The sequence below is a fragment of the Lutjanus erythropterus genome, chromosome 4 (assembly GCF_056507025.1).
Source record: "Lutjanus erythropterus isolate fLutEry1 chromosome 4, fLutEry1.hap2, whole genome shotgun sequence".
Lineage (NCBI taxonomy): Eukaryota > Metazoa > Chordata > Actinopteri > Lutjaniformes > Lutjanidae > Lutjanus > Lutjanus erythropterus.
The window spans coordinates 31,579,824-31,597,755 of record NC_139320.1 but is presented as its reverse complement, the minus strand read 5'-3'; the positions used below and the strand labels follow the sequence as shown (position 1 = coordinate 31,597,755).

Genomic DNA, 17,932 nt, shown 5'->3' with positions numbered 1-17,932 from the left:
ATTCACTGGAACTGAATCTGATTTGGGAGATTCTGCAACATTTTCCTGTGAAACTCCAGCAGTGTTTTGAGGACCAACAAAATAAACCCGACCTTCAATCCACATGAAGGTGAGTAGATAATGACTGATTTTTTATTTCTGGGTGAACTATCCTTAAGTTGCACACTTGACTTGAGAATCTTCTTGTACTCAAGACTTGGAACAATCTTTATTTTATTCTTTTGCCGTATTAACATTCGCTCATTACAACCTAGGATGGGAATTGAGAACCAGTTCCAGTTGAGAACCAGCTTCCAAATTGTCCAGTCCAACATAATCATATGCCTCTGAGCGTATCAATTACTTTGATTGACTGCTGCATGTTGCAAAAACAATGACATCAAACTCCTCTACACTGGTGGAAACTTGCAACGAGACAGAGTCGTGGCAGAGGGCAAGAAACGGCCCAAAGCGTGGCTTCGTTTCACAATGAAATATGACAGCAGTGCTTGTTGTAACGTCTGTAAAGTGATAACTTCAAGTCAGCGTGGAAACACCAAAAATATGTTGAAATATCTTTCTTCATGGCACGGAGGTCCAGTGGATGGCACTGTCGCCTCACAGCAAGGAGGTTCTGAGTTCAAATTTGTTTGCATGTTCTCCTTGTGTCTGTGTGAGCTCTCTCTGGGTACTCTGGCTTCCTCCCTCAATCCAAAGATATACAGCATAATAGTTTAATTGATAACTAAAAGGAAGTGAGAACTGATTCCAAGTTATACAGTGGAGCCTTTGCACACCTGAGTAACATGCAGGTCTTGTTTTGACTCAGATAATAAAACAGTTGCATTGACACTGAAAACCTGTGCTACTTTTATTCCACACAGTAAACTGCTCAGGAATCATTGAGGGAATCAGAGCAACAAGCAGAATTGATAACAGCATTGATGTCAAGAAAATCTAATCAACTCCCATCCTTGTTTACAACCATTAGAGACTTGAGACTTGGAATTGCAGGAAATGACTTGAGAGCATCTCTGACACCACTGATTGATACAGCAGAGCAAATCCTGCAGAATGAATTCTCACTGAGAGTTCACTTCACAAACTGTATTATAAATAGCTGCAGTAAAGTACAGTACCACCAAAAGCAGAGATGATGATTATTTAAAGAACTACTGAGATTTAAACTAGTTTTAGATTTACAAAAAAAGACAGATGGTACAAGTTAGATAAAACATCCAGTGGGGTTACAGCAAAAACTTCAAAGGAGACAAAAATCCAAATCTGCACTTCATCATTTCATGCAAAACATGACACTTTCTGTGCTCTGACTGGCCTCCAGTGGTGCGTTCTTCTGGCAGCACACTTTCACAAGGAGTCCAATTGTTTGCAGATTAAGCGATCCCAGAGTTTTTCAGCCTGTGCAATATTTAAAACCCACCCACTGGCAACCTAAGCCAGCATAAAGCCATCCAAAACCCCCGGTGAAGTATTACTGCTAGGCCAAACAGGGCCAGCCGAGGCTTACCAGGGCTTACTCATCATTTCTACCACTCAGAGCATCTCCAAACCCTTTTTCTGGGTCCTTCTTGGGTCTTGTTACCAGCAGAGATGATTGCTGACCTGATGACCGCTGGGATGTAGCTTCAAATAAAGCACTACTTCTGCCTTTCAGTCTTGTATTACATTCTAACCCTCAATTGCTCCTGTGAAGCTCAGAGTAAAAGCCTGTGATTGAACCGGGCTGCTCCCCGGTGTGACTGTGTGGAAGGGTGAGAATGTGAAGTTCAGCTTCGGAGGGAAAAAAGTATGAATACTCATTTGGTCTTCATAAATATCTGGTTGGTCCTGATATCCCTCGAATTCCAGCCAGCGCCTTCTTTTCTTCCCATTTCGTGAGGATTTAAACTCCTGGATTTTTGAGGTTTTCCATCAGACACATGCTATAAGCGTCCAAGCAGCTTTCATCAATCTCGGAGCAGGAATTCCCTTGGCGGTTGATGGCTAATGTCTGACCTCTGATGGATGCATCGGAGGCTCGCTTGTCCTTGCAGTGGGAAAGAGGCCATTAACTCTGAGTATTAATAAGCCCAGACACTTTGGTGACACAGAGGTCTCTGGATCGACCTCTTTACAAGGCTAATCCTCTTATAGTGATCCTACAGCACCTCTCTGAGGGAGGTCCACCACTATTACTGGAGGTGAGGCAGAGGTCTGTAAATCATCCTCTCTGAGATGATACCAATTAATCCAATCTTTATCTCCAGGTGCACCTCCACTTATCATCGCAGCTCTCAAACAGCCCACAGGGGTCGGGCCCTGAATATGTTCACGTGAGGTAAAACCCTCCATATCATCTTCTTTAAGGCAACATTTTGAACCACGCCACTTAATTCAGCTCTTATCCTGACGAGTATCAGCGCAGCTCAGCTCGTACTGAAATATTTTCCCAGCAGGTTTAGATGAAGAGCAGATCTCTCAGCGGCTCCTCAACCTTTAGTCTCACACCATCTAAGTGCTATATTCAGCAACAACACAGCTGCTGTGGGTTTATCATGCTTCTTGTGGCTACTGGCTTTTAAAATCCAGCAGTCATGGACCATCAACATCAAAACTTGACTCCTCCACAAAGTAAAACTGTAGCAGTGGGGCTGTTATAAACACTGTAGGTAAAGAAACATAAAATAATGGCAATGTCACATATTGTTTCCCTGTCTGGTAGGGGAGCAACAGATCAGAGTTGTCTCGTGTCCCGTACAGATCACTTCCCATGGCTGAGCATGGATGCCGACTACAAGTAACCATCGAAGTGTGAAAAGTGATAATACCCGTAATCTCAGTGCAGAGTTGCAGTGAAAGAGAGGACAGATGCTGCTGTGTTTTACTCAGCAGCTCATCTCTGTGAAGAGCGACTGATTCAAAAGCATCACGTCGCCTCGAGTGAAATCCCGACCATGACTTCACACATTTTCACTGGTGTAACTATGCTGCTGTCACAGGACCGGATCATAAGACTGTGATATTTAGTGAACTTCTGCAGCTCCTCTCTGTCTGCCTGTCTGTGACACTGTGTGTCTGCATTGATTGGCTATTTCTCATGACTTCTAACCAATCAGATAGTGCTGTGGGCGGGACACTGAGCCAGAATACCGAGTGTAGCAGTGTATATACTGTACAGTGTATAATGGACTAGTTGCACAGCAGACATTTTGTCATGTCATACCAGAAAACTAACCGGTGGATTAATAACTGCTCCATTCCACTTAGAGGAGATCCTTTCATTGTTCACTGTTACTGGGACACTTAATGGAACTGAGCCTTAATTACTGTTATTACGTCATATATGACATAAGTTCCTGCTAATGCAAACCGAGCATTTTTCCATTGCTGCAGCTTCAAATTAAAAGCATCTAACTATCTTAACTAGATATGAGTTTACTTTTATTATAAAGTAAGAGGAAAGGCCTCGTGTTTGTCAGTGAGTTTTGCTTCACAGCATCTGTTGAGAGTGGATCAGTTTGAAATAATTTAGGGAAGAGCTGCAGGCGACTGCAGGCTGCACATCTCACAACTTTTTAGCGAGGTAACAACTCCTTTCACTGTGTGCTGCTGTTCACAGACTGTGCAGCACAAACTCAGATGACATGTGCTCAGAGAATGATGAGAAAAAGGCCAATTCTTCTCTGACTTCTTTATTAAACCCACAGTCTTTGTTTTGCTGCCCCCTGAATTCTGTCACCCGGAGTATTAAATTGCATTTGCTCTTGCCACTTGTGACTGCAGGTGTCACGTGCACAGTAGCGGCATCAAAACCAGCTGAAGTCCAGCTAAATTAATATTTCCTGCCAATCAGGGCTGCGTTCTGGGATTACAGATTACAAATTCACTCCTCAGCGAACTGCCTCCTTGGCGCAGCTCTGAGAGCATTTTGTAGTTTAGTGTCTAGTTACAATTATGGATTTCTCACGTTTTTAGTGAAAAATAACATTAATTTTACAAAGAAGTGAAATATTAAAGTACAACAGGCTAATTAGATAAAAGAATATGATTTATTTTCTTTGAAAGTCCACCCCCATGGTGTTTGAAAAATTCTGGCCCTTGGACAAACGTAGTTGAAGACCCCTGACTTTCATGTGAATGTGAACACTTAACTAAAGCATCACAGTGAATAAATAACACAGGAAACTGCTCTACAGCATCTTCCCCCATCAAAGAGAACCAGAACAACCAGACTTTGATGTGCACACGTGGCTTATATCACCAGAACAACACGAGAAGGACGTTTACAGCCGAGCATGACGCCTCATTCTGCTCATAAAGATGAAGGTTATCGATGTATTGATTGACAGTCGGGTTGTGTGGAAGCCTCACTGCAGCAGAACACTGCGACTGTTAAGGGTTAATGTCTTTCATTTCTCTGCACGCTCATATTTTATTTAAAGTGTTTTTATGTACTATTCTAGGTTGCCTTTGTAACATGTCCTCAGGGACTTCTGATGAAAAATAGCTTTACTGCCACATTTGCAGTAATGTTTATTAATGTGCACTGCCTGTGTTAAATAGACCAATAAATAAATTAAAGTATATGTATGCATATGGGTAAAGACCAAACGTGGGGCCACATCTGTTTTATTTTTGCCTCTTATGGATTAATTTAACCCTATACTTATCTTAAACCATCCTGGGGATTTACTGCAAAATAAACTGCAGCGTTTTATATCCCCCCTCTGTTTCCTCTAAGTCTATGATATAAGGTGGAAATACATAATGAAACGTCACGGTTCTAATACTTTTTTGCATATCAACCTCCCTGACTGCACACTTTCAGCAGAAGGTTCACTCCTCTGTGACACCAACCATCTGCCCTGCTCGAGTGTCCTTGAGAAACAAAGAGTTTGTGCAAGTTAAGACGGTGAGAAAACACATTTTGCTGCAGACTTCAGTGACACCAAACACACAGAAAGCAATTTCTTTGATCAATGTGTTTAAATGAAGCATTTTTCTTTTACATGTATATTGGTACGAGGCAGCTAATGATAACTTGAGGCTCCTGTTATCAACAAATACAATATATGTGTTATTGTTTCCACAAAGGTAACGAAATCAACCACAGTATTAAAACTTAAGGTGACCTCTCCTAAACTGTTTGCATACTTTATATCAAACCTCTCAGGGTTTAGACCCAAATTATCCAGCTGGTGGTGGTGATGTACGTGTGGGACCAAAAATCACTGATTATGAATCTTCACCTCTAAATATCTCAGACATATTGATAGTGACAGCTTATTAAGCAGTGTGCAGGTCCAGAATTATTTCTGTATCTTACTATCATCTTTTCTCATGATCTTTTTGGCCTTTTGCCTTTATCGGATAAGACAGGCAAAGACAGACAGGAGAGGCGGGACGGTGAGAAGACGACATGCAGAAAGAAATCAGATTCCAGCCGCTGTGACAGGACTCAGTACACGGGGTGCACACTCTTCAAAGTCAGCTGCCAGGGTCCTACTATGATCTTTAGTGTTATCATTTAACCATGAAAACACAAAATACTCCAACCTGCATCTGAAGTTGCCAGTCAGATTGTGAACAATGTCCTGGATATCTGCTGGCAACACATAAAGCCCCGAGATACTGGATGTTTACCCCATGGGCTAAATCACCATCATATGATAGCCGAAACCAGATGGAAATGCATGAGAGCAGCTGAGCATCACAATGATCTTGAACTGTTCTTGAACCAGGCTTTTTTCTGATATCATGTGTTATTTTAGCATGAACGTGGCTAACAAACCTCTCTGATGGTCCAGAAGTATTTGCCGGCCAGGTCTTTCGGTGAAGCACAGGTCTCCAGGTCGTCCTCTCGGGTCAGTCTGCGCAGCCAGACCAGCTCACAGTTACAGTGCAGAGGGTTCCCTCCAAAACTCAACACCAGCGCCGTGAGAGGAGAACCCTTCATCTTAGCGTAGACCGGGATCCTCAGGAACAACGGGTCCGGAGGGATCTTCTTCAGCTTGTTGGATGTCATGTCCAGTCTGGTGAGGGAAAAACAGACACAAGGAAAGACATTATTTTGTGTCACGTTGTGGACATAGAGGGGCAGAGATCAGTTTGTTGAGTTGTATGGAAAGGAGCGAATTGTTCAAACAATCGACATTTTTGTAAACTAACCAGCGTCAGACAGTTCAGAGAAAAGACTGAAAAAATCCATCTTCTGTATTTTTTCTGGGAATATTGAGGTTAACCTTGAAACTCAGCTCTTCACAGGGTGGGTTTTGAAAGCAGAATGCAGAGACTCAATTTGAAAATGTGCATGTTTTAAGGAAACCATAAATTAACCAATTTCTAAAGGGATCCTATTATACTGATTTCCTGCTTTACGTTTCACCCCTGGACTCCACTAAAGCAGCTTTGCATGATTCACAGTTCAAAAACATCCTCATTTTCATCTTATACTGGTCCTGTCTGCAGCCCCACAGTTCAATCGCTGTCTGAAACGCAATGTTTTAGCTCTCTTTAAGACCCCCCTCCTCCCAAAAAGCCCACTGTCTTCTGATTGGACAACTGCTGGAAACCCACTGAGGGCCAGGGGAAGGGAACCCGTGATTTGTAAAACTCTTGCAAGATTTCTGCATATTGTTTCTTCATTGTCCTTTACTGTATAAACTAATGTGACAAAAAAACAAACAAACAAACAAACAAAAAACACTTGGATTTAGTAAAGATCATGGTTTGGGTTAGAGTGGCTCTCACAAGATCTTTCACAGGTCTGGGGTTCCCTTCTACGCACGATTGGGGGGCAGCACCCAGTGTTTGTGAGCACTGTCCCCTCTGTCCAGGGTGCTTGATGGTATATGAGAGCTACATTAACTTAGCTTGGAAAACAGCGATATGAGGCACTAAATTTAATGAATTTACTGTTTATCAAATCACAAATGAGAGAAGAATTAAGTTGGAAAAACGACTGACACTGCAGATGGATGCCAGGCCTCTCCGATTACTGAACAAAAACACAACTTTAAAACCAAATTGCCAGATTTTTGTGAAACTGAATCGTATATGATGAAAAAAAAAAAGATCTTTGATTTTGTCTCTGAGGTCCTCCAGCTGCTTAGCTTCAACTCTCTGAGATTTACAGAGTTTTCCGATGGACAGAAAGCTTCATTTGTTGTTAAAATAACTCCTAACTGCTGCTAACTGTAGCTGACGTTAGCTAGCAAGCTCAGTTAGCTGTGCAGTTAGTGGAGTACGGACTGGGAGCCTCATGGGGATGTGTTGACCAGAGATGAGGGACTGGAATCAATGACTTGACTTAAGTCACAAATTTGAGGACTTGAGACTTCCTTGACTAAAACTGATTAAAGACTTGATTTTGACTTGGTATTCATGACTTGATGCTTGACCTAGACTTGAGACAGATGACTCGAAAAAGACTTTTTAAAAACAAATATTGGTATTTTCTAAGCAGAGCAACAGAAACCAAAGCACGGAGGAGCTCAGTCCAAATATGATAAAATTTAGATTCAACACCGCAAAATGTCAAATATCAGTAAGATTTATAAGGTAAAGGTAAACTTAAAAATTAAACTCACCTTTTTACAACCACTGTCTTTTAGGGTTGCAGCTAACTAACTGAAAAATGTTGATCAGTGTTTCAAGTCCAAGAAATGTCTTGTTTTGTCCACAACTCAAAGATATTCAGTTTACTGTCAGAGAGAAGGAAAGAAACCAGAAAATATTTACATTTAAGAAGCTGAAATCAGAGAATTTTTCAGACTTTTTTTTTTTTTACTCTTTTATGCAGAAACTGGTGGATCACAATTCCACATGACCTGACTTGTGACTTTCTTGATCTGGGTACTGACTTGATTTGACCTGCTTGGTTCTCACCAGAGTAACTTGGGACTTGAAGGTTACAACTTTAGACTTGCTTGTGATTTGCACATGTGTGACTTACTCCCTCCTCTGCCACTAGCGCTAAAGCTTTGGACCGAGGAGGAGGAGGAGTTTTTCAGGCCCGGGGAATGCTGGCAGGGACCAGCTCTGGAATCCCCAGTCTGGGCAATGGAGCCCAGATTCTGAAACCAATGGAGGGAAGTTTAATGATGTGGAGTTTACTACAGAGATTTCCAGCCAAACATCCGTTTCCTGTCTGTCCAAAGCTCTGAATCAACCTCACCAGGATTGTACTTTTAAATGTTTACCTCATTATCTGAAACTTTGGTCATGTTTAATGTGAACACTGGCTATTTTAACATGCCAGAAAATGAGGGAAGGCATAATAGTTCTCTTGGAAATTAAAACTAAATAGATGGTTTTAGAATTATCTGGACCATGATTATATTCTTGGCAGAGTGATGAAAGCTTTGAAACAGCTTGATCGATGAATCTGAGGTGGGCAGCCACATCTAAAGGTGAGATATGGGGAGGAAAGTGTGAGTTAAGAGAAAGGGCAGCACTCGGAGCTGTAAATGGTTATTCTTACTCAGACCCCAGTTCTCCCTCCCCCCCGATCTCTCTTTATTAGACTGGAGCTGAAAGACTCATAAACGTCTGCTGAAGGTGTATAAATCTGAAAACTGTTTCCATGACTTTCACTTCTTTAAATGAAAAGTTCCTGTAAAGAAAAATTCCTCAATCTTTCTCTCTCCTTTCAGGCTGCAGCTGAGGCACTGATGGTGAAACTCAGTCATATAAAGATAGATCAATGCAATCATTTCTTTACTTTCAATTATACTTTTTTCACAGCCAGACTAACAGCTCTTTTTTGAATCTGAAGTAAGGCTTTTTCTTCACCAGCTCTATGCACATGCATGGAGAGTTAATATAAGTAACTTTGTGATTTAAAGCAGATACCTGTGAGAGAAACCTGGCTAAGTTGCATCAGATGACAATGTCATGGAAATATCTTACTGTGGACAGCCTTAATATTTCAATAAACATGATTACTAAACCAAAATAACACCTCGTGGAGGTAAACATGGTTGCAGGATGTGGTGGTGAAAAATCACTTCAAACCACAAAGATCTTCATAATAAAGTATTCCATGTCTGAACTCATCTTGGGGTTTAATTCTAACCAACTCTGCAGCTCTTTTGTGCTCTTTTAGCTATTTCATTTGCAGTTCAGTCTCTGTGTTCTCATCTGGCTCGTTTCCAGAAGAAGGAGGTCGCTAATAAACCCTCTGTATACTGCCTGCCCGGCACCGAAGAGCAGACGGACACATTTAGAGTCTAGCTGGCGATGGAAATGGAACATCTAATAGTGAAAGAGACAGATATTTTCCTCAGGAGGCTAAAACAGAATTAAAAAGAATAATGGGTGAAAATTCAGGTGGATACAAACACTGCTCTAATAGTTTCTCTGTGCCTGTTGGGTGTGCTGAGGGTTCACTAACACATTACTGATTACTACCTATTAAGTTAATAACATGCTCAGGTAAGTGCCATAAACCTGCATTATTTCCTAATGGCCAGCAGGGGGAGACTCCACTGAAGAAGAACTGTGATTTATGAACTCAGGAAACAGTTTCCTAATGAGTTTATCGTCTCAGTCACTAGTTTCAGGTCAGTACAGCACAATGCTTATTTTGCATTTTGCAAATTATGGTCCCATTTAGAGTGAAACAGATCATAAAGCAGGGTACGCTTTAGGCTACCATGACACTGTAATTCTCATTGAGGGCAGCGTCTAGAAGGGAACCCTAGATTTGCAGAACAGTTGTGAGATTGCAAGATTTGATTCTTCATTGTGCACACACACTTCCCAACCTGAACTCTGACTGTTATATTTTGAGTTTTATTTGAATTATTTATTTTTTTCTAAAGAGCACCTATATTTTTTTCCAACTATTATTAATGTTGATTGTGTAGGTCCATGTTTTTGCTGAGCTCTTTGTTATTTGTGTGTGCGGTCACAAAAACCCTTAAAAAACTCCAGAAAACTCTAAGTAACTGTTTCCTGGATTCTTGTAACTTTTAAAGAATGAAAATAATAAAATAATAAGTAGCCTAGATTTTTTTGCAGACGCCTGGAGATGACCAATAAGTGACACCCATTTACTGGAAAACACAATGGGACCACAGCAAATGAATGTTATATAAATGTTTTTCTATGAGTATGTTAGTTAGTGATGAAAAACTTCACAGAAATGCAGTAGAATTGTGACTCCCAGGAGGAAACTGGGAAAAAGCAATTAAAAACTGGAGTGTCCTGGGGAAATCAAGAAAGTTGGCAAATATGTGTTTATGTTGTACAAACTAATTATGTTTCCCAAAACCATGGTTCACATCTGGTAGGTTTAGGGACTGAAAACACTTGGTTAGGGTTAGGGAAAGATCTTGGGTCGGGTTGAAATGATCTCTTTTGCGAGTCAGGAGTTCCCTTTTTGACACGACCTTCAGTGAGTCCATCCAATGCAAAGCACCAGACTCCTAAAACTATCAAACTAGGCAGTGCTGATCAAACCAAAACTCTGTAACTGCTTTGCCTATTTTAAGGCTGTTTTTTGTGTTCTGTTTAGCTGTAATATGAGAAAGATTGTGACCAAGCAGCTGTGATTTTTTTTCCTGCTGAACGGACGAACCAAAACCATGCATCCACCCAACTCCATCTCATCGCTGTCTTGTCTGTACTGCTCATGTTCTTGCTCCGAAAAAACAAAATGGCAACCCCGGTAATGCCAAACTAGACGCTTAAAAAAATCACAAAATCCACAAATCAGTGGGTGATGTCATGATGGGAGTGTGTCAGCATGTTTAAGAGTTATTCTGCCTCCTAGTGGTCAAGATAAAGAATTAATGCAGTTTTAGATGTAATGTAATGATGTAACAAAGACAAAAGTATTAAAAACAGAAGAAGCACAGATCTCTGTAACAGCAGAAAATACAGCAAAATGCATGATGCATTGTGAACAAGGAGTGAGTCAGTTTTTGCTAATGGAAAATCGAAAATCTCTTTTCCACCAAACCTGCAAAACTGATGTTTGTAACCTCCTCAAAGACACTCTGACCGTGATGTAGAAAATATCTACTTAAAGCAGAATTAGATTATGCAGGTTGAGGGAAATTGGACTCACACAAAAACTAACTCATCACAAAATAACATAAAATGAGACCCAACAGGGGACAAATATTCCAGAGTGTTTTTCTTGTCATTTAGCCTCCGCACCGTCTCTGGGAATTGAACAGTAATTTGCTCACCAAAACATTGGACGTGACGACTAGTAATAATGTGGGAGATTCAAGCATTCACTGTCGTCAGCAACAAACACAGGAAAGTCTATTTCCCCCCTCAAAGTCCCTCCAGAAATATTTGACAACAACGATGACTTAACAAGAAGTTAATAGCTGTTGAGAGCAGTGAGCGTGCTGCACTTTACAAATTTCAATTATGTTCTTTCATGGGCAGCAGCAGCAGTACTGTGGTGTTTTCATTTGTGAGTGTGTGTGAGTGACCGCTCACCTGTGCACATGGACAAATCCAGATCTACACCAGCTGCTCCATAACTTTTGTGTCTCCAGGGTGAAAATAACCCATTACAGCCTTTTTAATAAATGCATGACTGTTCACCTGAACCTGGTCGGTTTTCCTTCCTACACAACAATTACTGTTGGTCATTGGGACGTAAATTGGAATTGATTACTGTTAATGGGGTTCAAATGGTTTTTCTGTGCCAGTAGAGTACACATATTCAGTGTTCTCACAAAACGGGAAAAATCTTTATTTGTAAAACACTTTTCAGAGGCCGAACTCTATGTGTTTTACAGGCCAGAAGTCAGGTAAAGTCAGGAACAATAAAACACAAAACAAGTTAAAAGTAGGAAACAAACAGGGTTCAACACCTCCTTTAATTAGAGAGGTGTCACAGGTTACACAGTAGCTGCTGGAGAACAGTTCTAAACTGATCGTGATATCTCAGTGTATTAATTTGTGTTGTGGTCCACTGTTGTTTGCATCTTGAATAAGGTGAAACCTCCATCTTGGTCAGCCTGTTCTCACTCACAACTCGTCAAATTCAGCAGCTTGGTCAGTGCATCTATGTTTCAAACAATGACGCTGAAGCTGTCATCTCTGAAGGCGCTTCTCTATAGCCTTATGTTTCAATGTGCCTTCAAAGTCAGGTGATTTACATAAACAGTGAGAAAGTCCTCATATGAAGGAAATGGGGTGGGTGGATGGATCAAATACATACAGGACTTTTACCCAAGAGTTAGTGTGGACTTCTTTTTAACTTACATAACATAGTTATGTACACAAGCTTACATAAGTTATGTTACATTATTTATGTTAATTTACATAACTAATGTATTTATTTTAACCCAAACCATAATCTAAGTAGTTTTCATGCTTTTATTTTGAAAGAATACCTGGACATTGCATATTTATCGTTAACTGATTAATCACTGTTAATAATTTAACTGATTAACTTTTGAACTTTGAAACGGGTCACCCAGCCAGACCAGGATTGAGGAAGAGAGCCGGGATAAGAGCTATGCTAACTCAGCTTAGACCCGAGACAGCGAGCCAGAGAGAGATGCATCGTCATCGACCCACTTTCATTCTTCATCAGCCCACATCCTCCTCCTCAAACCCCCACAGAACAAATACAGATGCTGTGGGATCTAACAAGTTTGTCTGCAGGTAAAGTTCCTGCAGCTGGTAAGCTAGCATTAATTAGCCAGACATGGTAACGTTTGCAGCTCACAAATTACAACACTTCATCAGTCTTGAATCACAACACTTACTGGTCTCAGTGAAACCAGCAAACCTTACAGTCAAATTACTATCATGGCCTCTAGTAAAAACATTTTCACCTGGTGGAAATCAATACTGTCAATAGTATTACTACTAAGAACCATTATGGGACTGTAGGTGGTGATGTAAAAACAGAAGCTTCAGATCAGAATAAATTTATGACAGTTTGCTTGAAGTTTGAGTGTTAATAGCTTCTTAACAAACTACAATTAATGCGAATAATTATTTTAATTAATCTAAATGTGCACTTGCACACAACAGAGGAAGAAATATCTGGACAAACAAGTAATAAAGCTAAAAATAATCCTAAATATTGTATTAGGCTTAACAGTGTCACTGTCTGGTATTGAGGTAATCCAAAAGTAAGAAACACAATCACACAGTTGGAAGAGTTTTCGATAAGATGTGAGTCATCTTGAATGAAAGCCAGGAATCTTGAGCTGAGACTTAAACGTTAGTGAGGAGAAGTTGTGAGCTGGGTGTCCTCAAAGAGTTTGCTGCAAAGTTTTGAGCAGGGTCACAGTGAATTCAGTGTGATGGAGGCTCAGATAAGAGCGGCCTGTCAGAGGATCTCAGACAATGACTGGACTCATTGGGAGCTAAAAGCTCTGTGATTGAACTGTGGGACAGGGAGGCAAGAACCTTCAATATAAGGAACAAAATCCAACATGTTCTCACTCCCAACTCTGCAAATACAGAAACTTGGTCAGTGGCCCCAAAATTTCAAACTATGACACCACGTACCCCTCCAGCAAGAATAAATGTACAAATTTAAGGACTTGATTTGGTTTAGGAAAAGATAAGTAAGTCAGTAATGTAAATTTATTCAGCCTCTTTCACGTTAATTTGAGTTCAAATTAAGGCCGGATGTTTGCTGAATGAGCAAGTGTCTGTTTATGACACTTAACAAATTATTACCAGTCCTTTAGATGGAGTAAATGTGTTGATAAAGGTTAATTGATCAATATGTTAATGGAGTTCGGCAGGCAGTCACTGAACTCCAACTCCAGAGTGTTGAAGTTATTACAGTGACAGACAACTGACAGAGTTATGAACATCTGATCAACTTACAGTGAAGGACAACATCAAATTATATTGTTGGACTCGTCTTACACTCCTGCAGTGTTCCTGCAGCCTGTCTGAGCTTCAGTCTGAGGAGGAGGAGGCAGGGGAAAAAAAACTTACTTCAACCATAGAGCGTATGTTAAATATTCAATATACAGTCTATGGCTCCTACTCACTATTTGGATGCACAATTGTTATGTAATGCCCCTCTGATGTTTATTTAGACAAGTGCATATGAATTATGCGTTTAAACATGATGTAGTAAAGCATAAAAGCTTCATAAAGAACAAAAAACAGTTCATAAATATAGTCTTGTTCAAAGTACTTGGTTATTTATTTTCGGCTGTCAAAAATAAGATTTCAGATCAGATTAAGCAGCTTGAGGCAAGTGAGGATAGAGAGCTGAGATTCATTCTAATATGTATTTAGGGAGTGTGTGTCAATAATAATAACTTGAGTCTTTTGTGTGTGAGTGTGTGTAAACACTCTCTGCAGCAGATGTTTGAACAGAGCGGAGATGAGCTCAGCAGACGAGCGGTCCGAGGTCACCGTCTCAAATCCCCACTCTATTTGTGAGTCAGTGAGGGCTGTAACATTTACCATCATCCACTATTGACGCGCCCCCGGGCAAGAAGCCGAACCCCCCAGCCGCTCCGGCAGAGCCGCGGTGCAGACCTGGTCGCACTGGGCACCTCCCAGCTGTGAGCGCGCGGAGCGAGTTAACCGGAGTTTGCCTGCAAACTGAACCGAACCTCAAAAGCTCAAATTCCATTAAAATGAGGTCTGATGTGGAGGGATTTGCTCTGTGATTGCAGCTGAATCCTGTGTGAAGCTTTAGTTTTTGTATCTATTGGTTTGAAAATGGACTAAATGAAGAAGCAGCTCATCATGGGGATGAATACTGTTAGACAAAACATAATTTGAAATGGTTTATTTTAATTCTTATGCTTCAGTCTAAACAAAAAGTTCTGTTCTCCCAGAGGACAGATGCACTGAAGCTCTCTGAAGGGTCTTTTATTCTGGATCCATTCATACATTTAGCCATTTATATTTGTGTCTCTGGAAGATTTAGAGTTCGTGTTCAGAATCAGTTGCAGCTCTTCCACTGTAATTACACTCCTTTATTATGTAACTGTGTAACTAAGTAGTTGTTTCTTCACATATTTCAGCTTTGGTTTGGTTTCCACTGATGTCCAGGAAAAAAAAAAATAACTGGCTGTTTAGGTGCTAAATGTTCCACCAGCTCATCTCTAAGTGTGTGTGTCTGCAGCTCGGTGCTGAGCAGGTAGAGAACTGTTGGTTTATGGGAGTTTGTTTGATGGAAAAACTGCCGGTGGGCTTTGGCGAAAGTGGCTGAGGCTGCATCATGCAGTGCATGTGCTGTGAAACTAAAACTGAGTTAAAGGAGGTCAAAATCATCCATCAAGCTATAAACATGTCTGAAGCTGTATGTTATACTGTACCACACCTCTGTACGGCGCTGAATGTTTACTGCACGATGAGACCAGTGTTCAGATTTTAACTGATTGTAGTACAGGTGTACTCTAGTGTTTGTATGAATTTTGTGTGAACTGAAGTGGAATTTGAAGTAATGGAGAGCTGAATAAAGTTTAATTTGAAGACAAAAGGAAACAGGATTTTCAGTAAAAAGCCAAAGTTAATGCTTGGTGAGCTTCTTCCTCCCTCTTTCTGTCAAACTGCACCTATTATTTTCATTTCCAGCTCATATTTTTATTCTGGGATTCCACACGTAGCTTTGCATGATTCACAGGACAAAAACATCCTTATTTATTTCATACTGGTCCTTTATCCAGACCCTCAGTTCACCTTCAGTCTGAAACAAGCCGTTTGTCTCTTTAAGCCCACTAAAGGCCCACTTTCCCCTGACTGGACGACATCCGAAAGCATTCCCATGGACACCATCCAGTGCTTGTGAGCAGCACCTCATCCTCTTGCCGGTGTGCTTGACGTCATATGACGGCTAAGCTGCAGCTGTACGGGACGCTGAGTTTGATGAGAATGGGCCTCACTGATGACTGAACAAAAACAGATTCGCAACTTCATTCACTGATATTTATGACACTGAATCATTTTTATGGATAAAATAATTGTCAGTGAGTAAATTTCCTGAAGGACAGATAGCTTTACTTGTTGCTAAAGTAGCCGCTATCTGCTGCTAATTGTGGAGGTCAGAAGTCGGAGCCAACGTCACACACCTGAGTTGACCTTGTTCCAGTACAAGTTGGAAAAAAGTTTTTGTGCTTGATTACAACACGTAAGACTTTGGACATACCAGCATCACAGCACTAATAAACATCTTTCAGTACTGTTGATGCATGGAGCAGCCATCTTGGATTACAAGGTCGAGATTGTGGTTCTTCTGACTTTCTGAATCAGAGACAAGGCAAGAGTCAGAGTTAGCCTACTTTGGAAATGGTCAGGATCTCTCAGTCTAAGGCCAAGACAGCTCTTAGCCTGGGGCTAAGTGCAGCGTGCTGACTGCGATGCCAGGAAAATGTTGGGGTTTGCACCTCCTGCTCAGTCAGCTAATAGGATTGCTAACTGCACAGCTAACTGAGCTAACTCACTCATGGCAGCTAAGTTACAGCTAGTTAGCAGTTATTTTTGCAACAAGTGAAAATGCATATCAGTGAGAGTTGAGGCAGAGTAGATGGAAGACATCAGAGGGAAAACCATTTTTCCATCAGAGTCGTGGTCTGAGCTGCTGTACGTTACCTCAGTATGAATACACAGAGTGAGTGAATTGATGGACACGTCCCTGTACTTTGTGGGTGTGCTGTGCCTAGAGCAGATGACCAGTTAAGAAGTAAGTGACACATTGACATCAGCTTGTTGCAAAAGTAGAAGAAAACTTGGACGCAGTCTGAAGCCTTTTGGCTCACAGGGATTACTTTTACACATAGTTACCTCATTATTTGAAACTCGGACATAACATTGTGCGACAGAAAATAAGGGAAAGCATAATATGTTCCCTTTAAACACACAAAGGCTGTCATGATGCAATCCTGACCTGGCCAGTTTGTGCAGGTTGGAGAAGATTCCCTCAGGGACGCTCTCTATGAGGTTGTGGTCGAGGCTGAGGGTGTTGACGCTGACCAGCAGGGCGATGGTCTCCCAGGGGATGTCCACCAGGTTGTTGTAGCTCAAATCCAAGTCCTCCAGAGTCTCCAGGAAGTCCTGTGGGAGGGAGGGGAGCTTAATCACAGATTCAAACTTTTACTGTGTTTTTCATGTTTTTGTATCGAAGGATCAAAGGAAAAGAAGTTTGGTGAAAGAAACAGAGGAAAAAAGGAAGGAAGAGGAAGTTAGAAAATGCATAAAGAGGGAGAGATGATGTAAGAAAACAGAGAGGAGGAGAGGAAGGAGGTGAGGCAACAACAAAGAAATGACAAAGAAAAGAATGGGGGAGAGGAGGAGAGGATGATTGGCTCATGAACGGATGCTGAGGTTAGAGATGAAGAAAAAAAACACGGGTTACAGGAGATGAAAAGAGAAATTCAGGGTTGGATGGAAAGACCTAAAGGGAGTTAAAAACAAGGAGAAGAAAGAGAAATACAGGGGAGATCAATTACTGCGGTCAGTGTTGTGCACTCAAACCATGTTGTTTTCTCTAATTGCTTCCATACAATTCTCATAATCAGTACACCGCTGAACAATACAGTCAGCCAAAATACAAAGAGGGGGAGAGAATGGAGGGGGGGTGAAGGAGAACGATAACAGCCTGTTGATCAGCTAAAGTGTTGTTGTCACTGCTGTAATTGCTCTCATAATTCACACAATCAGGACACTGTTTGAATGTCACAATGCCTCCGTTCTCATTACAGTAATCTGTGCGTTATTGCTTTCTGAACAAAAGCCATCTCATTTCTTAACAACAAAAGAAACTTTAAGAGGCGCGGGGAGGAGCTCAAAGAACTCTGAGCCGAGAAAAATCAGTCCAAAGTGGCCAAAAATCCAGGACTGTCCTCTCGAGAGCCTAACTGTTTTCTTTTTTCTTTTTTTTTTTTGCAGCTCCTCCTCACCAGAAAAATGACCGTCTTGGTCGTCTATGCAAGCAGCTCATCACAACCCATATTGTTAGGTGGTGACCCCCAGTGGTCTTAGTAATTATGAC

The 17,932-nt window shown here is 41.1% G+C and overlaps 1 protein-coding gene across 2 annotated transcripts in view; it reads right to left on the bottom strand.

Moving 5' to 3' along the window:
• The window catches only part of LOC146328576 (leucine-rich repeat and fibronectin type III domain-containing protein 1-like protein), a 431,073-nt gene that overhangs the window by 53,022 nt on the left and 360,119 nt on the right, over positions 1-17,932 (bottom strand). For both annotated transcript variants that reach the window (XM_084717612.1, XM_084717613.1), the window contains exons 8-9: positions 16,829-16,995; positions 5,771-6,011 (exon numbers count right to left, since the gene is read on the bottom strand). In XM_084717612.1, coding sequence (XP_084573738.1) covers positions 5,771-6,011; positions 16,829-16,995 — 408 coding nt within the window. The remainder of the gene's footprint in view (positions 1-5,770; positions 6,012-16,828; positions 16,996-17,932) is intronic.